Source organism: Equus asinus, chromosome 1 (assembly GCF_041296235.1).
Source record: "Equus asinus isolate D_3611 breed Donkey chromosome 1, EquAss-T2T_v2, whole genome shotgun sequence".
NCBI lineage: Eukaryota > Metazoa > Chordata > Mammalia > Perissodactyla > Equidae > Equus > Equus asinus.
In genome coordinates this window covers 35,839,961-35,862,878 of record NC_091790.1, presented here as the reverse complement: position 1 = coordinate 35,862,878, position 22,918 = coordinate 35,839,961, and the positions used below count along the sequence as shown (strand labels likewise).

The 22,918-nt window shown below is 35.5% G+C and overlaps 1 protein-coding gene across 4 annotated transcripts in view; it reads right to left on the bottom strand.

Moving 5' to 3' along the window:
* Positions 1 to 205: 205 nt before the first annotated feature.
* The window catches only part of RGS17 (regulator of G protein signaling 17), a 104,136-nt gene continuing 81,423 nt past the window's right edge, over positions 206 to 22,918 (bottom strand). For all 4 annotated transcript variants that reach the window (XM_044761757.2, XM_014866437.3, XM_070487346.1 and 1 more), the window contains 3 exons: positions 13,245 to 13,334; positions 11,537 to 11,771; positions 206 to 3,165 (listed from right to left, as the gene is read on the bottom strand). In XM_044761757.2, coding sequence (XP_044617692.1) covers positions 2,977 to 3,165; positions 11,537 to 11,771; positions 13,245 to 13,334 — 514 coding nt within the window. In that variant the 3' untranslated portion in view covers positions 206 to 2,976. The remainder of the gene's footprint in view (positions 3,166 to 11,536; positions 11,772 to 13,244; positions 13,335 to 22,918) is intronic.

Sequence of the window (22,918 nt, the reverse complement as noted above, 5' to 3'; positions counted from 1 at the left end):
TGAAGTTAGGCACAACAGAAAGAGCATTTGCCTCTTTCTGTGTGCATTAGTTTCTAAGGATATACAAAGATATCTTGGCACTCTAAACCACAAAGTGTACCTTTTAAAGTGCTAATTTTTCCCCAGGGAGGAATTTACTCACTAGGAGAAATCAAATTCTACCAAAAAAAATATTGTGCTCTTGGAATCGTAGCATAGACACCAGTTGAGGGCTTTTTCGTTTGTTTATTATAGCTCTGTAATTAAAACAGAAGGACTTATACCATACTTTAAAAATTGCTAGAGTTGCAAATATACAGACATAACTCTTAGAAACTTTAAACATTTTGTTAAATGAGAGACCCTTCCCTCCCCCCAAAATTGTAATTTAGCACAGAAATGCTCACACAGTATTTTTACCAACATCTGATTGTAAATCTGCTCTAGAATCATTCTCAACACAACTTCCTAATCAGGTTTCAAAAGGATATACTAACTTCAAAATCTGTACTCTACAAATGCCCAGATTAGAGATTAGGACTCTTTATAAGGGCCCTTATCTTTTACATTTGGTAAATATTAAAGGTATTGTCAAACAGACAATTTATCTAATAGTCCAAAGTATCTTATAAAGATAACTTATGACTAGCAGGTCACCATCATGTATAGTAACAACAAGAATATAAAGTCTACATTTAAAAAGATCGATGCATGCAGTGTATCATAGTATATTACATATTTTCTAGTCAAGTGCACCAATTTATTGTGCCTCAAACACAGCAACAAGTATGATATTAGAACATATATGTCTATACATCATAGTAGCATAATAAACTCAATTCTAATCAAGAAAAATTAAATAATTCAGGAACAATAGAATTTCACAAAAGAAATGATTCTTTTATCTTTTTCTTCACTCTAGGAAAAAATACGACTTTTTTGTAAACATCTTCATAGCTAACTTTTTTCAACATATTACTGAAAACTATTGTTCAAATAGTAAATATCTAATTGACAACGATAAAGTAAGTCTTAACACACTAACACTTTCAGACAAAAACAGGCATTTGTTAAAAGAAATGATTATAAATATTCTCTATTTTGCATTTTAACTACATTTTCATAAATAATGTATTTAAAAGTGCTGAATACGGTAGGATAGTCAGCGACGCCAGTGTAAACAGAACATTTTGTTTTCTACTCTGCAAACTGTTTTTTAAAATCCCATTTTGTCAAACACTGAAACAGTTAAAATATTTGCATAGGGAATAGATAATAGCCCTTTTAATCATGTCTCCTGAATTCTATATAAATTAGAAAACCAAATTCACTTAAAAAAACAATTCTTGAAATGTTTTAAGTTTATGGAAAAAGAAACAATGCCAACTTTTCAAGTAAAATAAAATTTAAAAAGAAAACCCCCCAATTTTTTAAAATGTTTAATAAATTAAAAAAATGAGAGGTAGTTAAAAAATGACAAAGAAAACCTATAATTTTAATATCATCCTTAATATAAGGCCAGTATTCTCAGTGGATATAAATATTTTTAAAACTTTCATTTTAGATTACTCAATATTATATTTATTAAGTTTAAGATTAAAAAAATAGCCTCCAGGGGATATTAATATTCAAATGTAACACCTTGATATAAATATGACACTGACTTTTGTGTGTGTGTGTGTGTGTGTGTGTGTGCGTGTGCGCACAATAGGATACTGTTTTCTTGAATGTCAAAAATACATGCCGATGTCTGGCAAGCATTTTGTCTTCAAGATTTAGTGGTACTTATAAAAAATAATATGGCAGCTAGAAGATTTGAGCACTGTACTGCCTTTCAATTATGGATGAGAATTAATTGTTTGGTTTCAACATTTTTAAAATAAAATCATTCTTAAGATACTATGTGAAAACAGTTAAGGTCTGAAGTAGAGAATTATCTTCTTCATAACCCTTATAAAACTTTTCTTGGTTAAAAACTTAGCTTTTCATTGGATTTCACATACAAGGAAAATATGCCGCAGGACAGATGCTGTTCATCAAAATGTTTTATGATGCTACATGTAGGCATTCCTTTATTAAATCCTTTCTTTATATTCCAAAACTAAGTTATCAAACTTATTATTTTTTTCTCGCTAAAGTACATACTTTACACAACCATTTTAGAACTGGAGAGCCAGTCTTTAATAAATTAATTACAGTATTGGACATGTGATATATACATAGATTCATTTTCTTCTATTACAATTAAAAACAATATCACTCTTTGATTTGTCATTGAGATAGAATATCTTCAAATTGTTTTGTGCTTTTTTTTCTCTTTTCTTCTTCTTATTTTTTTACATAGCAAACTTTTCTGTAATGAAAATGCCACAGTTTTGGCAGTGAACAACCAGAGGAATCCCCATTAGGATTTTCCAACAAACAGAGATAAATAGCTCTTTTTTCAGGTACAGAAATATTGGCTTCGAAATTAGTGTACTAAACACAGTATATAGCATGTTGAATACCATTGTGACAATGTAAAAATTGGCTTTTTCTGTCTTAGATTATATTTAAAAATGCAAACCACAGCCAATTTTTTGGCAATTATTTCTATAAGACCATATTGCACAAAAGTCATTAAATACAGATATAAGTTATGCCATTGGATTAAATATTACAACAATTATGTGGCGAATGAAGCACTTTTACTTTGCACATGCAGTCTCTGGAGAGACACTAGGAGACCATTCACAGGACTACAGATACAGTTCGCTTGCAAGTAGAATGAGTGTTGAATCAAACGATTTGGCAATTCATTGTTTTACGTGGTATTTTCTCCAAACTTAACCATGGATAACCTTGATAAAAATGGAGACAAAGACCATATGGTTGTATTTTCACAGTAGCCTGAGGAATGCTAAACTGTAGTTCTCCAGGAACTCAGTTTGCGGTGTTATTTAACTACTTTCATTTCCCATCCCAGCCCTCCAAAATGATTTTTCGTTTTAATGAAAATTAAGATTCAGAAGTAGAGCTGGCAGTACTTTCAACAAATGACTTATAAATTTGAGAGTTCAAAAACCTTGGGAAAGAATCTCTGTGCATTAAGGTATATATCTGAAGTTGGGCATCTTCATACATGTGAGGATTAGGATCCAACAGATTTCTATTGATCACCTCTCTAACTCGAGAATCGAGACTGACCTAAAAAGAAATAAGAGCATATACATTAAATAATATTTTTTCAAAAGATCTCAATTAAGTAACTATAGGTTTGTGACATTTCAGAGTAACCTCAAAAAGTAAATCCAACTACCTAAAGTCTTGAGGTTATCTTTTCAAAGACTACATAACCTTGCATATTTTTCTCCTTCAAAGTTGAATTAAACAAACAAAAACAACTAGTCTTTTAAACCAGAAATTTAGTTCACAGATATGTGGGGTTACTTGGATTTATCTTTTCTATGCATTCACTCAGGAGTTTTTGACAATTTCCATTCATTGTTGAGACATCAGAGAATTCCCTAGCCAGAATACAAATTTACCTCCTCCTATTATGTGACTGCTGAGGTGATTCTCTTGATGGAACAAGGTAAAAATCTAGCACAGAGGAGTTGTCTGGCAAAAATTAACATGTGTATCAAATGTTGATTCCTGATAGTTTCACATCCCGACAAGTCCTACTGTAGGAAACCGGGATTGTGGAAGGGCCTCTAGAGCAGAAGCACAGTGGGCTTTCTTGATGTCTGACGTCTACCTGGCAAGACATAGGAAAATATACGGTCCTTCTATAGGAATACATCCCAGGATCTTGGTACTAAAGATTGAGCAGAACAACTGCTTGAAGTGGGGCTTTGAAAGGAGAAATGTAAGTAGGGATTCGGAATACCCATTAAAGTAATCAATACAGTGTTATCTGAGAAGTGTAAAGAAATTAAATTCTGCCAGTGATTCAGTTATTTTTTTCCTCACTAAATGTTAATCCTGTTGGAACTGGTAGGACATGTTGGAAGGGGAAGTGAATAAATAATATCAATAAATATCAATAAAGGCATGCTTGGGGGACGGAACTAAGCTCTGCCCTGAAATGACATGTTAGCAAAACCCTCTAAGAGGCAAAGCGTTACTGAATCCTGATTGGTTTCCTCAGTCCTCACTGTTGAACAAGGACTAGGGCATTGTGATCCATGATTTTCTGTTTCATGATGTACTCAAGTCTACACAAACCTTTCATATTTATATCTAAATGTTTCTGTCATAAGAAATTTTGCAAAATCCTTTCTGGTTCTGGCTTCTTTTCCCACTCACTGTTTGGACCAGGCCTGGAGTCTGAAACGGTCTCAATGACTGAAGCCACTCACATTCCATCTGGTGTCCCCAGATTCCTGAGCCTGATGGACCACGTGGAATTGGGTTGATTGATATGCCTCAGTAATGGTTGCTATGGGAGGATTTGTCAGGAAATGGTGATTGAGACTAACTCTCTGTGGTTTAGCTAGACCAACTTACATATACATATATATAAAGATGTTCTGGAAATTGATCACTTAGGTTTTATTCTCAGCGTTATTGCTACATGAGGTCATCAGCAAGTACAAAGTAATAAAAAGTACAGAATTTTTTTCTAAGCTTTTTATTTAAAAATACTGTTTGTGTTTCTTCTCAACAGGAAAATGTTGAGACTGGAGTTTAAACTGATTGATCTTATTTATTCTGAAATGTGGTGCTGTGGTAAGATGAAGTCTTACCAAACATTCCACTGTTTTTGTAAATAGTGCTCTTACTTTCAAACTTGAGAACTTTTTGTTTCAATGGAGAAGGAAATGCTAGATTAGTGATAAGGAATGTCAATTATTTCTTATATAATAGCATAATTAAATATAACAGTAGCTGGAATCATATTAGTTATCTCAAGACAGAGAAATAAATAACTTGACATTAAATGTCTTGAGTGCTCATTGCATAACTTAAATTTTTTTTTTTGCAAATTAAAAACAGTAGTGAAATATCTACTAGTAAAGAAAGTAGTACCGTTCAACATTTAGTAATCTGTAACAAAATGAATTTGCTATTTCCATTTAAAAAATAAAATATTTACCTTAGTATCTGGTTGTTTGTTTGAAAAGGCTGTCGGTCAGTCAAAAGGAGTGTAGAGAGATCAAAGAACAAGGATAAACCCCATGGATATAACAATCTATTGTTTCATCTTGTGGCATCTTTGTGCTTCAGATTGTGGAACATCTATAATACAAGTTAGTGGGGGTGGATCCCAGCATGGGCCTGAGCAAGAGTCACCCTGGGATTCAGGCACAACTGGATGGCTCATAAGGCCATCTGATCTGGGGTCCAATGCATGAGGGACTGAGGAGTTTCCTGTAAAGAACTCATCCTAAGGGAAGAGAAAGTTGAGTAGCACAAGACAAGAGCTATCCTTGGGCAATGTACTCACATCTAAGTGGGGGAAAGGGAGGGAGGCAGTGCAGCAATAAGAGTTGAAAAAAAAATACTGAGAGACAGGGGACAAGACAGGACTAATAGATTTGGTGGCCTTTAACTGGCAGTTTTAGGAGCGCTGGAAACATTGTCAGTGTTGAGAGGTCGAGACTGAAGCTTTAAAAAGGCATATGTGACTTTGTGATAGGCCTCAGTGAAAGTGGAAGCATTCATTCCCACAGGGAGTAGGAGACAGGGAAGAAGAAAAGCAAAATGGCTTGCAAACATAAAAATATTCCCTGGCAACTCCATGAACTAGTTGGGAGGAAGATGTAATGGGAGCTAAAGGTTCAAGAAGAGCGTGGAGGTAAAGTGGGGAGCATGGAGACAGAAATCTTGCTAGTGTGGCTTGGGAAAACCTGGGTTAAACTGAGTTATATACCATGCTTAATCTTACTAGATTTCCTATCCAGTGGAGGAGAACATTAAGATAGGTGAACACTGCCGAAAAGGAACACACTAAATTTGGACCCTGCCTTTCTGTTCTAGCCGTCAAGAGGCAATGGAAATTTTAACTCTGTGGACATTTCTGGCAGAAGGATACTGCAAACGATAGATTTCTGCTGAAAGTCTTTTTCCCTCATCTACCCCCTCCCTTAAGTGAATTCCTTGAACAAGCTTTTACATATCATGATTAAGTTTTTTTCTCCCATTTTATTTTTAATTTTACTGAAGTTGCTTTAATTAGGATTCTTTTCTAAGTAAAATTCTGATTAATTTTTTCTTTTTCCTTTATAAGTCCATATTAAATTTTACCAATTATACCTTCTGCCACTGGAGAGGTTCTTTTTAATTTTAACTAAATTGGTTTTCTCATGTTAAATTTTATAGATCTAAAGAATATCTGATTCTCTTATCAGTTTTAATAAATTTTTACCATGTGCACTTTTAGTTGTATTATTTCGTGTTGATTATTTCTATTGAAAATAATTATAAGTTGCAAATAAGACTGATTGTTGGAATATATTTCTTAGAGCAAAGATCATTGGTAGGATAGAGTGGAGTAATCACATTCTTGGTAGGGGCTAAGTGATGGGGAAGCTTACCTTGCTTGTCTGAGAGAGAATTCAGGCATGTGGCTAAGATTGCTATTTCTCATTTTGTCTCAACATCTAAAGTTCGGTTCCTAGAAATCTATAGCAGTGTCATGAAGAAAATACTAGGCAATGAAACAACTAATCAGCATATTGTAGTGGAAAGAGTACCACATTTGGAATCAAAAGACGTTGGGCTTGTATTCTCTCTCTATCAGATCTAATTCTAATGACCTTGAACAGTCAGTTTAACTCTTTGAGAATCAGTTTTGTTTGCTGTAAAATGGTGCCATTTGTCCTAGGGGCTAAAGGATTGCCGTGAGATTCATATTGTAATAATAATGTAAGAAAATTTTGCCAACAACAAAGTTTAAGCCCAATGTAAAGTAATCATAGTAATAATAATAATTGATCATACATATGATGACACCTTTTTGATTAAAACCAGTGTCTTTAGATTTTGTATCAACTTGAACTTTACCTTCTCAGAGTGACCTTACCTAACTACCTCTACTCTAAGCTACATCATTTGACCTCCACCCCCATTGTAATGTGTATCACAATTTTTAGTTATTTGTTTTTGACATGATTTGTCTGTCTTCCTAAAATGTAAGCTCTGTAAGGGATAGGCCAATGTTTTTCTTGTTCACCATCATATCCCCAACATCTAGCCATGTACCTAGGAAATACTCAATAAATATTTTTTGAATGATAATAGGCATGCACAAAGAAGTGAATCTAGGAAAACAGTTGAATGAACTCTATTTAGAAAAACTAATTTAACATTGAAAATGCTAAATTGATGTAATTTTGCTTGAAGAGGCAAATACATGCACGCACAGAACCCACATATCTATCACATATGCATTATTTTTAGATAATTCTGGTGCTTAAATAGATTTATTGCTTTTTCTCCCAGATAGCAACTGGAAATTCAGAATGAAACCAGAAGAAGCAAACAATTCCCACTACTGTGAAAATCACCATGCGGCAGAGCCCAAAAGTCATAGATTTAGTGGGTTTTAGAGTTTTTTCCATGCCGTCATTCTACAAAGCGAGGAAGCTGAGGCCATAAAGCACTGAAGCGAGTCACTTAGTATCATACAGATGGTAAAGCGGGGCTGAATTACAGCTCTGGTCAAGGACAATGCCATCAGTAAGGAGATATGTAGGTACCTGAACACACATAGTTTTCTTTAACTCAGATAGAAGTCTTACATTGTTGTAGGATTTATAATTATTTCTTCGTTCAATAGTTCAATGCTGTTTATGGTTGATAATAGCTTTTAAAGAGACATTTTATTAAAGTTACTTATTTTGCTGGGTTTGTCTTTTCAATATTTAATAAATATAAGCTGCCACCAGCATCTGCTATGTGCAGCAAGGCTACCATTCATCTTAGATTCCTTATTATTACCTCCATTTGTTTCCTCTTTGAGGACATCACAAAAAAAAAATTTACTTTTTCAAAAGAAACGCTGTGTTTTTATTTGTTTTTAGATTTTTTTCAAATTTAAAATTTGGCCCTTTCCCCTCTTGAAACGTGTGTATGCTATCCAAACAAATGGAAGCTATATTGCCGTCTGATTGCAAACACCTATTTTACAACACAATGCTCAAATTATCAAAAATGCATAAAACATGCTCTTGAAACAAACAATGCAACGTAATTTTCAGCACACTGGCTTCATGAAGGAGATAAGTTATGTACATAAGAATAACTTTAAGAATGTAGACTTTCTCTACCTTTAACAAAGAGGAACATGATACCTCAATCAAATTAAGGTAAAATGAAAGAAAAATGAGGTCCTGGTCAAGAATAAAAGCTGAACAATTTTTTGCTATTTAGTCATTACCATTTTATCAATTACTCCAATGTTCACGTTGTTTAAAAATATTCTTCATAGAAACAGTTATAGAATTTCAGAGGTAGAAAGGCCAGATTATCTAGCCCCCTAAATGGGAAATAGATACCAACTCGAATTGGTTTGTAGTGGCTGCTTTGTGTTGAGAGAGATTCTGAGGTTGAATCTGGGTACAGCAGTAAGGAGGATCATGACCGACTAGCCATGTCATTTGGCAGAGAAGATGACGGCAAAGCACAACAGCCTTACAGCTGCCGTTCTGGATTTGGTTTACTATTCTCTGTGCCCCTTTTCATTTTTATTTTTGTAAGCAAATCATTTGAATACTGAGGCCCAGAGAAGTGAACTAATTTGTCCCAGGCCACACAATAAGGTTGAAGCAGAGCCAGGACTAGAATCCGGTGCACCTGAATCTTCGTTCAGTGATCTTACTACTATAGAGTCAGGGCTCTCCTGATGTGACATGTGTCCTCTCAGTGTTGGAAAGCAAAATTTGAAGGGTGATAACTCAGGATCATCGGACAGTTAGTAACGTAGTGTGGCTGATTAGGAAATGACAAGTTTTTGCATAGAAAGTTCAGTGAGATATACTTTGGAAAGGGGAAAGTACATGCCATAATGTGAATGTATTAGACAGTCAAGCCATTTGAAATGGTTCAAGAGTAAATATATCTATACCATGGCTTAAAATATAACTGTTAACAATTATCTTTTATAATTGCAAATGCCTACTTTTGGTTTATTTGTTTTTGCTGCTAAATAATAATCAAATATAGTTACTACATTGACAGGAGAACAATCCGTTGGCTGACCAAAGGCACTTCATACAGTCCAATAATTAGATTCTATGTCAAGAGCTATTCACAAGTCGCACACAAGTAGCAAAATGATAAAAATTTGAATTTCACCTCTGTCTCTGTTTTTCTCTCTCTGTAGTATTTTGAGAACATTAAAGTGTGGATAATGGCTCAAATGTAGATATTAGGAAAAATAAGGCAGGAATACATATGGTTATTACACTAAATATTAGTCTACTGAATTTCAGAAAGGTTGTGTTATTGATCAGAAAATAATATTTTAATGACTTTTTGGTGAAACTCATGTTCAAAGCAAAGAAATTAAGCTAAAATAAAACTCTGTTACTTTCACAAAAAGAATGAAAATCCAATAGTCTATATTTCAACAATCAATAACTGTAATAGCTCTAAACTATGGCCCAAAGAAAGTAATTTTGTGAAAATTATTTTACAAAGCTCCATCAATCGGTGACACCTGAAAATCAGGAGCTGTGAGGACAATGGGAAACTGTTTCCCATAAAAACTAAAAATTAGAAAATGAAGACTGTAAATTAAAGGATCTATGTGTACTTAGCATGGAAAATACTTTTTCTACTAACATTATTTAAAAATTGAACAGTCCTCATTTTAAGATGATACATAGATAGTACAAAGGAATGGACTAGCTAATCTAGACAATTATCACTTTAAGATGATACATATTATATTTTGAGGAGAGAAATGGGCTAAATAACCTCCTCAAAGACTGTAATTATGTGTAATTACTGGCAAGATAAGAACACCTTTGGGCATATTTGGATCATTTGATATATTTGCCATATAAGGCAATATTAGAATAAAGATGAGAATGAAATTAATACGCTAATAAAATCCAAGAAGAACTGGTTAGTTGCTGAGGTTCTAGATAGACCAGAAACCTGAAGAATGTATTTTTAGGATGAAGAATTATAATGGACTTAGAAATACAAAGTGGCGTCAGTAATAAATGTATTGAGGCTACAGAAAAAATTCTCCCCACCTTGTTTCTATGAATACTTTTTCTATGTTAATTCAGGAAATAAAAAAATAAAACAACCTTTTGTGTATCCAATTCAAGCTTTCTCATTTTTTCAGAGACAATACTATGGGAGTTCTCTGGAATGCCAATGGCATTTATAACCTAATTAATAACTTTTTTTAATTACTTACATATACTTCATTAGAAGTGAAATAGTTTATATAGCATTCCAGACACAGAGATTGACAAAGTAGACACTAATTCATTTTATAGATTTCAAGGTATGGAGTGTAAGGCAGGCTGGGCCACATCAAGTGTTGGATGAGGCACAGATGAGCACAGCCTATTTCCAGGAGACACAAATGTCCTTGTGCACTGGAGAGGGGTGTGGAGCCTAAGTGAGAGCAGAAAGGACCAGGGCAGGACATTTAAATGCACAGGTGAAAATCACAGTGGTTTAGGAGAAACAGAAAAGACAAAAAGTGGGTAGCGTGGAGAAAACAAGGCATTCTTGGAACCTCTAAGTTCAAATGCTTGGAAGCGCCCCTGGAACTCTGTCACTCAGTACACCAGAGGCCTGGGCACACTATGAACCCCTGCCACACCAAAGGCTTTTAATGCTGGTAGCTGGAACATTCCTCAGGAGCAAATTAATTTTTAAAAAGTTAATGGAAAATTCTTAATTTGGTTTCTTGAAATGTTCCTTATTTATTAGGTACATTCTCACAATGGGAAAAATAGCTTGCCCTTTGAATAATAGGAAAACTAGAATAAGGAAAATAATTGCCATTACCCATCTCTCCCCCAAGAGTATTCATAAAGGCCCATTCCTTAGTTCTGTAAAAATTTATCATAAGCATCAACAAACATGGCAGGGTTTTTTTTGAACCTCTATACCAGGGGTTTTCTAACTAGTATGTATGTTGAAAGCTTGTTAAAAGTGCAGATTCCTGGCCTCTGTTTCCAAAAATTCAGATTCAGAAGTCCTGGGTAGGCCTCAAGAACTTGCTTTTCAAACAGAAGCTCCAAGTGATTCTCATACACGTGATCTGGGGAATCACACTTTGAGAAACACTGCCCCACAGTAAATTCTTCTCCTCCACTTTAGTTTAAGTCATAGCAAATTGTATTTAAGAGGCTTCCTAATGTTAGTTCTGAAAAGCAAGTAGACTACCACATGATTCAGCCAGCGATAAACGATCAAAGCATAGTAGGGAAACCAGCCTTTAAACACGTGTGCAGGAATTCTCAGAATGGAATCTAAATGATCTACCCAGAGAAGCCTTCTAGCCCGTCCACACCACATGCATTACCCAATTTGGACAGAGGTCCCTTTAGGTTCATCATTGGTCTTAGGAAGCCCACATCAATATTTTCCCGATTTTTACCTCTTTTGGTGATAGGATAGAAATGTAATCTTCATATATCATTCTAGCCTTTTCTTCAATGACTTTTTTGTTCTGTTCTTTCTTTAGGTCTTCACAAGCAAGCCAGAAAAGTAGGTTCTCTTCACTGTATTCTGTTCGGAGGAACTCTCTGAAAAGGTTCCTTCCTGCTGGGGCCTTCATCATCTTGTCAAAATTTTGAGACCAGGACAAGACTTCATCTGTAGTGGGGTTTTGGCTGCAGAGACAGAATGGGGCCATTATCAAAGGCAGCTTTGACCTCTGAACTCTAGCCCAGGTAGGGGGAGGAGCAGATAGAAATGCTATTCAAGTGCTGCCATCTAGTGGTCATTGCCACTCAGTCTGGCTAATAGCTGCCACGGGAAGGTTAGTTATTTCTGAGTCTTGACAAAAATTCGTATACAAGCTGCCTGTTAGGGAGCCAAGAGTTCATATAGCAAGAGGCTATAAACGCTACGCACATGGTCATAAGAAATTCCAAATGAAGCTCGGAAATGTTCAAACCTTAACAATCTATTGCTAGTTGATAGAAACAGTCTATACATTACTTTGAAGAGAAAATGAATTTTTTTGTTTGCATTTGATGTACATTTTAATTTTCAAGCCATAAGATACAGTTTTATCTTTTCATCTCTGGTGGCTATTTTTTCATTTGTCACTGGATCTAAAATAAGAATGCAATGAGTGCACTTGTCACATATTTTCCTAAACTTTAATAATTATTCTATTAAATATGAATGAATGTTTACCCATGAATGGAGTTATCACAGTTAAAAAGCACAGGCCCTTTATAATGACACTGGGGACTTTTTAAATACCTATATTCAGGTTTTCAGTGACTACTTTCCTGCAGAAACCATCAGTTATCATTCCCTTTGCTTATGCATCAAAGAAGTGGAAGAGAGAAGCTTGGAGATTCTTATGGTTAAATTGATCTTGATCTTGCTTTCCTATTCATTGGTCTATTTATAATAATTTTCCCACGTAAAATACATTTGAAGTACTTACATTTTATTTTTTCTTACCTTTTTCACAAAGTATTTTAAATAGATTTGTTATTATTCTGAAGTGTCTGAACTTCCTCATTCATTTAAAAGATTTTAAAAGGTGGAAAAATTACTATTAAGCATCAACATTAAAACCTCATAAGAAGCAGCAGAAGAAAGCACCTATAATTATACATATAATCTACTTGTATTTTAATTTTATTCTGTAGATACTGCATTTCAACTTTTCATTTTGGAGAACATACCTGGTTAGAGTCTGTTCTGATGGAAATGGGACAAGGGAACAGCTGGGTGCCTTTTCTGATTGACTTAGGTAATTCTATATTTTTTTTGTGTGTTTTAGACTCTTCCCATATAAAGAGAACAACTTAAAAAAAATATTCTTAGAAAATGGAAGTAAAGGATTAGGGCAATTTGAGGGGCTTAATTCATGTAACAACCATTATTGTTTGAAAGAGAAAGACAAACTCAGGCAATGTTTTAGTTGATAGCTTAATGTAGCTAGTAGAAAAACTTAGGAAAAGCAATTGGAATCACAAAATAAGATCTCCCATATTGAGGATGCATTCATTTCACAAAACCATTTTGAAGAGTACCAAGAAGAAAGAGATAATACTTAAAGACTGAGTGGATGTAAACAGTACATAAATACAAGACATAACTGTAGGGTGAATCACACTCACCATTCCTCTAGGACTTGAATACTCTCCATTTTTGTGGTATGTGTGGGTCTTCCTGCATTTTCCCCTCTTTCTTCGTTCCTAACAGTGAGGCTGTAAGATAGTATAACACTTTGTTTTGTTATAGGGAAAACCAATTATTTAAAGAAAAGAAAAAAATTGCAGGAAAATATTTCATAGAAGAATTTTATTTTCAACTATGTGAGAATACAAAGTACACAAAGTACAATGCCATTAAAGTACAAAAAGAGCAATACCATTTTTAAATGATGGGTAAGCCCATGTCAACTAAAGGAGAGAGAATCATTATTTAATAAAATAATAAAGTAAATCATAATCTCAAAAACAGATACTATTATACATTCTGACTTCCTCCTTACATAATTTGAATTACTTAAAATCTCTGAGATACTTACATGATTATATACTTTAATATTTGACATATATCATTATGTTACTCTTTGTAGTAATGGCATTTTGACCTTTGATTAGTTCTATTCAGTTTGTTTTCCATTTATTTTCTCCCATTGATAGCTAAAAAGATAAAATGTATCAGAATCTAAAACAGAATATGCTAAATCACATCATCTTTCTATGTAGACCAGGTTTTCTGTTACCAATACCATCATTCCTCCATCCACTCAAGTTCGAACTACTGGATTCATATTTGACTTTGTCTTTGCCCTTCATCCCATTCAGTCAATCTCCAATGTCTCCAGAGGGACAGGCCAGTCAACAAGGGGAAATGGAAACTATTATTTTCTCACGTCTATTGGGTGGCAGGCATTCTCCTTTTACCTTTAATTTTACTACCCCTATTTTATAGGTGAGCAAAGTGAGGCAGAGAGCTGTCTGCTAGACTGGCACAAAGTCTGACATTAAATGTGTGATATGGTTGGAATTTGAACCCAATTCTGCAGAACAATTCTGTAATTTTTATTGAGCATCTATTGTGAACCATGCTTTCTGATAGGCACTGAGGCAATATACTACTTGTTATGTGAATGCAGAAAAGGGTCACTAAATATGGTTATGGTAGAAAGAAGGGGTTTAGTGGAAGGAGGCTTCCAACAAGTAATCCTTAATCTCGAAAGTTTGGTAAGGGAAGCTGAGACAGTGCTCATTAATTCAGTCTTTCATTCTCAGGGGCAAGGGTGAGGATGGAGAGAATGTAGCAAAGGAAAGAATATAAGGAAGAGGGGCCAATCTACAACTGAAAGTGAGACTAGATAGGAAAATTTAGTAGAGAAAAGAAAAATTTCCCTGGGGAAAGGAGAACTCAATAGAAATTAGAAAAGATTCTTTAGTCAGAAAAAGTACACTTCAATGAAAAAGATAAAATTTGATAGTGAAATAAATTTAGTTCTCCTCTACCAATTTCTAGAAAAAGCGGCAGATTTACTGGTGTAGAATCATGGAGAGAAAAGAGTAAACGTCTCGCGAAAGTGGTGTGACCCAAAGAATTCTGGGTAGCAGAAACTACCGCTGACTGTTACTCAAACACCCAGCAAACCAATGGCTCTACAGGGAGGCGGCAATTTCAGAGTCAGAGTCCTCAAAGCGTTCAGTGTAGGGCAGCGATGGGGAAAACAGTGAGGGGGGATTCAGAGAGAGCAGCACGACTGTTTAGGTCTCGGCATGTGGGTACTGTGATTGTGTTTGCAGCACGAGCTAGCCTAGGAAACTTCAGTCCTCCATGTCGCTACCCACTTAGGTCAGGTATGTGTTTGGGAGGAGATTCATTAATCTCAAAGTATCATTGAGTAAGAGTGCTTCTCGGGAATTCGATGTACTTCCAGTAATCAGGGGAAAGTGGGTGGGAGGAGGGAGGAATACACCATTGATGATATTCTGTGAAATTTCCTGGGAGAAATTAATGATGCCAAATGTATAAAATATGCAAGATTTTTGTAAATTCCAGAAAGATCATATTTAAACAGGAAATTGATACTCATTTCGGCAAGCTTTACAGAGCTTAAATTTGTGTGTCTGCACGCACACAGTAAGGTACTATAAAAAGACTAGAAAAAGAGCTCCCTTTCACTGATTAAATAATAAACTTCTTGAGAATTTATTTGTTAAATTTCCACACAGTGCCCCTCAGAGTGTGCCACACAAATGCAAGTATACTTCATTTATGTGACATCTTTGAAAAAATTTGTTCTCCATTGTGCTTTGCTGTAGAGCAACAAATCTGGAATCCACCTGCATGAATTCACTAGTTTCTGAACATGAATTCTGGCTCTTATATCTGTTTCTGTGATATTTGCAAACATCCCAAATGCCACCATATTAGAGTGATCATTATGAAATATTGGGTTGTGTTTACATCTTTCATTTCTACGGATGGTAAAATATGGACACACATTTGTTCTTAAACTACTTATAGCAGACATTCAGTAAGTGCTTTGCTATTCACCATTTTCTCCATTTCTTGATCTACTATTGGACACAACATGGCCCTGTGGAAAGAAATTGACTGTTAGCAATTGATGTGTCCTTTTAATCAACTGTCCTTTAGTACCATTCTTAGAAAACTGGTTTCAAATTTTCAATGATCAAGAACCACTGATAACGCCATTTTAAAATGACAAGAAATGGAGACAATGACAGGAGAGTTGGTCCTAGACTGTTTGCCATCTGTGTCTTAGGAATGACTAATGTCTGTCCTCAACTTCACTTGGTCCTGCTCTAAGTAATATAATGTTTGTTTTTTTTTAAGGTGATAAATTACAGGAAATATTTGCTCTAGATCAACATATACATATCATATGTGCTTGACAAAAGCCCTTAAAAGGAAAACATGAAACTTAACAGTAGCGAGGGGTCATGTGGAGACATGATTTTTTTCACTTTTACAATATTTGTAACATTTTATCAACATTTCTACTTTTTAAACAACTAAGCCATAAAGAGAACAGAATGCATATACAATGCTCACTGTGGGAGTCTTGATCAAAGCTTAAATATTTTATGGAAGAAAATGTCAATAACCTAGGCTCAGTATGCTAAAGTAAGTATTTAAAATCCCATTAGAAATTTTCTCAAATGGTAACTTTGAGAAGGGAGACATACATTTTGTACATTTCAGAAAATAAGGAAATATGCCCTCTTTGTGTGTGGGTGGATTTTTGTTTGTATATTTACAGAGGAGTTTGGATAGCAGGGTGGGGAAGATGTTACCTGCTGCCCATTATAGAGTTTACCTTCTGATTCATCATTCCGGACATATGTGGGGCCTATTTTTGAAGACAGTCTACTTTTATAAGAAAAACAATTGGTTCTTAGGGAGAACCCTTGAAATGTTGGCGAATAAGATGAAAACTTTGCAGTAGCCATGGTAACTCTGGGAGAGAGGACAATCACAAAACTGCATATATTTACACAAAGACAACTGCGGAATCAGTAAGATGCTTAAATTTAAGACATTAGGACATCAAAGCTCAAGAAAGAACCACTGGCATTAGTAAAGGCAGATACTATTCAGTATGTTAATATTCTCGCATTGTGCTATCAGTTTTTTCCTTTTTATTAACAGCTTCTAACTCAAATGTCCCAGTGCAAAAATAGAACCAACATCCTTCGGCTTTGGAAAAAGAACTGGTAGGTTATTCTTTAAATGTTTCATTTTCCTCAGTCAACATATCATGGTAAACTAGTACCACAGCTTTATTTAAGAGTCAATAACAATTTACAAATATGTACAAGACACCTGGTTTATGCAACATTGCCTGGTTGGAAATTCAAGATGAATAACACAGAAGCTCTGAAATGAGCTCCAACAGGTAAATAAGCATCACCCAGCATTGCAATGAGAGCCAACATAGAGGTATACATATGGTGCTTCTTAGACATGGGTACAATATCTATACTTTTGCAGGAGAAAATTGAGAAAGGCTTCACAGAGGGGATAATGATTAAACTGGGCTGAACAATGAGCAGGTGTTTGCCAGATGGAGACCTGGACAAAGAGAATTGCAAGCAGAGGAAGAAAAAAAATCATGTGTAGAGACTGGGAGTTGTAAAAAGTCATGATATAAATGTGGAACAAAATGGACAGATCAGATGTTTAAGGGTGAGGGCAATAAATTAGAATAGGCAGTGAGGTGTGGTTATGTAATGGGCCAAGAAAACAAGGAGGTGGACTCTGAATCTAGAATATACCTCCTTTAAGATGATTTTTCTTTTCATGCTTTATTTCCCCGTTCATAATGGGGTAATGGTAGTGACCTACTACACAAGGTTGTAAGGCAAAGACTAAAAACTTGTGGCAAAAAGGCTAATTATTACACATGCTTAATTAAATGTAAGGGCAAATTGGTTGCATATTAAAATGACAATTCCAAGTTTACCAAAGAGCTTTTCATCTCAACCTGAGGAAATAAAGACTTAGACTCTTCCATTATTATAAAACGCTTCCTCATACGTTACCTGACTACTTCATCCTCACAGCAGTCCTGTACGGTAAGCAGGGCATTTGTTATTAATCATTTCCATTTTAGTTTAAGAGGAAACAGTCATTGAGGTTGACTTAGACCAGACCCACAACTAACACATATGAGGACTGGAACTCACGTCTTCTGACTTCTTCTCTCATACTCATTTTCACTATGCAATGCTGCTTCTCTTTATATAAAAGAATTAACTGTGATATTTTACCTTTTCAGTTATTTACAAAAACTGACTGCTCTTAAAAGTTTGGAAACGGTCAAACTCCTATCACCAACCAGTGTACTGAGTGCAAAAGCCCCTTCTACGGGGGCTTTATCCCACAGCTCAGACTACAGGAGTTATTGACCAAAGGACTGAGTATGTAGTAGATATTGATGAGAAGCAAGTTCTTCCCAATTCCCTGGAACTTGAGATTACCAGAAAGGAATTGTTATAGAAGGTTTTTGAGAGGAAAGCCTGAAAGAGGAAGAGAGATGGTGACACTCATGACTGCAGATGAGGGGTTGCTCCTGCAAAGGGCCTTCTTGGGAAGTACAACTTGGTCCCATCAGCAAAGATAACTCTCGGGAGAAGGGAATGAGGAAAGGAGAATAGCATTGATGCATTGCTTGAAAAAGACCACAAGAAGAAGAAAAAAGGCACCAGAGGGTGAGACAGCAAGCATATACCATCAATAATTTCAGATATATATAAACTCACTTACAGTCAAGCCTATGACTTGAACTTCACCTCTTTCATTTCTACATTTTTGGTAAAACCACATGGTTTTGAATGGGGTATGTGGGGGTGGGCATGGTGGTTAGAAATTTGTGTCTGGAAATGTCATCAACACTTGTCAAAAAAGAAACTGCCCCTGTAAATACTCCTCCTACTTTTTATAATCATGTATCATATGTCATGAAACAAGCATTTCATTTGGCTAAAGCTTTTATTTCATAAACTTAAAACATCTTGCAAGTAACATAATCCGCTATTGAAAATCTGTCCACTAGATGGCTGTGTTGCCTTAATAAATATAATATTTTCATCAGAACAAAAGAAAACAGAAAAGTTTTTGGGAGTAATTACCCTTATTTGGAAAAAAAATCTATTCTTGTATGTGTGGAGTTTCGATAATTATGTCTTTCTAAGGAATTTGAAAAGAGTCATTCAATTTTTCTGTGAGTGAAATAAATTCAAAGGTGGTAAATTTAATCTTGGGAGGTGCACATAATTGGACCCATTTTTTTCTTTTTGGTATTTGGAAAATGTCCTGGATACTCCCCAGCCCCAAGTCATTTGATTTAGGAATACTTTAGTCTCAAAAAAAGGCAGGCATAATCCTATTAACATTGTAATTACGCTTTCCAATAAAAAGTTGCTGTAACTCTAATGTCTTGCTGGGGTAATATGGAATTCAGGTCATACATTCTTAGAAAAAATGACTAGAAAAGGTCTTTAACTACCAACAGGCAGGCAATATTTTTTATTTAAAATGTTTTTAAAAGTCCATTTTGAGAGTGGAGACTCCAAACTATTTCAATTCCATTTTGGGTTGTACGTAAACATTAATTTCTTCTTTTGAGGCATGGCAACTGAAGATAAATCTCTTCATCTTCTCATCCTCTTCTCTTTGCTACCAATTTCCCCAAATACATGGTTCTTTTTGAAAAGATGGGTTTAAAAAATTCCCTTTTTCTATTGGCGTTAAATTTTTATTTCAAACTCGAAGCCATGTGGTTCAGGTTCATCGACACATTAATTTGATTTAGAATGCCAACGGCAGTTAGCCAGTTATTACACGGTTAAAATCTGGATCCACTATGTAAGCTTGCATTAGTTCAATAACGAAATTTCCTATTTGGCATCAACAGGGTTTCTTTTTTTCCTTTAAAATTAAGAGACTACAGGACTGAATATTTAGATGTACTTTATATAATACCTGCCAATCATCAGAATCTTCTACTTCCGTTCTCAGGTTGATTGAAATCCTATTTTAAGCTCTTCCTTCAACCCACTGTAATTTTTCCTGTAAGTCATAATCAAGTTAGTGGATGCTTTTGTGGGAAAGCAAATATCTCGGATGCGAAAAGGCCAAACGAACTTCTATTTAGATAGTAGACACTATTATTAAAATGGCACGTAATCATCCAAGTCTTTAAAAGTTTCTGGTTTTAGTTAACTTATGTCCCTATTAGAGAAAGCAGAATGAAAAAGTTGGAATTCTAGCAGTTAATACTCAGAAAAGCATCTGATAGCTGGCACGGTCACCTACTGTCCACTCATTTATTCCTCCCCTGGTATTTTCCAGTTACTATGTGTGTTAATACGTATGGGATGAGGCGGGGAGCATCCTTGAGAACAATTATGATTGAAGCCAAGAATCCTGGTCTGTGGGGGAACTTAAGCCCAGGATATAATGAACTTACAACACTCTGGGAATCCTGCGGCTGTGCGGTGCACGCCCCAGGAACGCTGAACTACACCTGTGCTGCTTAAAATGAGAGTTTGGGAGAAAAGGCCAGGGAAACAGAATGCAGAACCAGGTTCTGTCACATTAGCTGACAGCATGTAAATAGAACATGCTAAGCATACAGTGGTCAAATCCTACAGAGTCTGGTAACTTCCTCGCATCCTGAGAATTGAGAGGGGGGCAGAATTAATACCTGTAAATAAAGGATTATTTAGGGAATCTATGGATGTACTGAGCCCTAGATAACTGACTTAGATACGTTATTAACTATACCTTACAGGTGAAGAAACTGAGGCTCAGAGAGATGAAATAATTTGCCAAAGGTTTCACAGTTGTATGTTATGAAAGTGGGATGCATCCAGCTCTGTCTAATTCCTGTGGCATTGTTTCTTGCCTACCCCACACTGTCTCTTGAAAGTAGGCTTTATATGAAGAAGATGTCATTAGAATTTGTGTGTAATCTTTAAATATGGCAGGAACACATCTATTTAGAATGAAGCTCACGGAGTTATTATTGCACTATTACTTATGGAATTGGTAGATTAAAATGGTTCTATATTCAAATAATCTATGTTGCTTTATACAAAAAGTAGCATTGGCAGAAATTTGCTTTCTACTAAGGAACCATGCTCCCAGGCAGGAGATGTACATTAATACCTAGTATATCGATATATGAAACAAAGATATGAATTTTACAGCATTGGAAATTATAATATTTATAAGACTCAATTAAGCAGATTATTATGCAATCAACTTGATATTCACAAACAGTAGATTTTATTGTCTGATCTGACAAAGAACATGTAATTCTTGAGTGGTGTCCTAAAATGGCAGGCAGATTTTAATAGGTCTACCATATCTAGACCATGAAAGAAAGTAAACTAGGCATAAAAGAAATAATGAGGAGTTTTAATGAGAAGGACAAAAATAAAGAGTTAATACTGATTTCAATTAGATGTAGCACAACTACGATATTGTACAGATAGGCTAGGGGTAACAAAAATGTTATAACCTCATTTTTTTGTATTGTTGTTATTATTATTGATTCAGAGAGGCTGGGGGGAGTTCTTAAATACTGTCCAGATAGCTAATAAATTTGGCCTGAATTTGGAAGGGTTGAATTTCATATTGTTTTAGAAATTGAATAATTTGCTTTGATTAAGTCAAGACGGGAGCCCCAGCTTCCCTCAAATTGAACCTTCACCGCAAAAGATCAGGGTGTCTCAGAACCTCTGAAGAGGGGCTCACTCATTTTCTCTGCCAGCTGATTTTCTATCTCTAAATTCTTTCTCCTTGTGCACCAAAGAAGCAGCTTGATTCTCAAAGAGTTCACTGATAACCTCCCAGTTGGCGAGATGACAAGATTCTGACCATTTTTTTTTTTATGATTTTTACATTTTACAATTCTTATTGTGTTGGCCCCCCTGGTGTATTCGCAACACTGATCATTCCCTCCTGTGTGAAACCCTCCACTCTCTTGGCGTCTGTGCCAGCCTGATGCTGATGCTGTATTTTGTATGTTACTTCTCAGACTGTCTCCTCTCTGCATTCCTTGTTTGCAGAGCTTCCACTGCTTTTTCTTGAAATTCTAGTATACCCTGAGGTTTCAGTCTTTAGCTCACAGCTCTTCACACCAGGACACCATTCTCATCTCTTGTGTACTGTCTACTGATGACTCCCAGATTGTTCTATCCAATTGAGACTTGCCCTTGAGCTTCACATTCATTTCCACAACTACTTCTTGGGTCCCTTTAACAGAGAAAGTCCAGTTCATCATCTTATCCTGTCCTAAACAACCTCCTGTTCCAGTGTTCTCTCCTGTGATGGGATCACCATCAGCCTGACCACTTGAGCAAGCAAGATGGAGTAATCCTTCCCTCCTCTTTCTCACCGATACTGCTAAATCCTGACGGTAAAACTAATTCTTTCTTGAATTTGTAATCTCTCCATTCCCTTTGTTATCTCTTTATTTTGGGCCTCCAACATCTCTGAGACTATTACCAAAGTCTTCTAATATTCTCCTTGATTTCCTCTTGTCCTCCCACATACTTTCCATTGCCTCCAGAGGGATGTACTTGAAACATATAATGGACTTTGTCCCTCCTTACTTAATAATCTTCAATCATGTCTCATACCCAAAAAAGTGTAAAATCCTAACTCCTTAATATCGCATAAAAGGCATTGTATTACTTGTCATTGCATCTCTCTAGTCTTCTATTTTGTCCTTCTTGACTTTATATCCCAGTAAAACTAAACAGAGTTTAGTGCTGCCTCCGGGAATCCTTGCCTCTCTCTACTACTGACGACTACTAGTACTGCAAACACCATCACTACTTCTGATACACACACACGAGGGAGTGAAGGAAAACGGTGCGTATGACGAAATCTAGTGGTGCCCTAATAAACATTACCTGCCACGTATTTCTCCGAAGGCCTGGGAGAATGTGCCTGTAATTTTTGAAAAGAATTTTTGTGACACAAATTTCTATATTTTATAAAGTAGTCTTAAATGAAAAATCTAAATTCAATCATCCATTCAACACCTTAGTATTAACTAAATACCTACTATGTGCCAAATAGTATAAGCCAAAATTTATTTTTGGCTATTTTAAAGCATGGAACTTGAGTATATGTTTATGAAAATGCCCAGTGTCACTTGACCAATGTGAACTTTTGTTATTCATCTGTAAAATCCACATAATATAATTTTAATGAAGGTATTAACCTAAAAACCAAAAACATATCAAACAGGAGAGTCACTAATATGAAAACC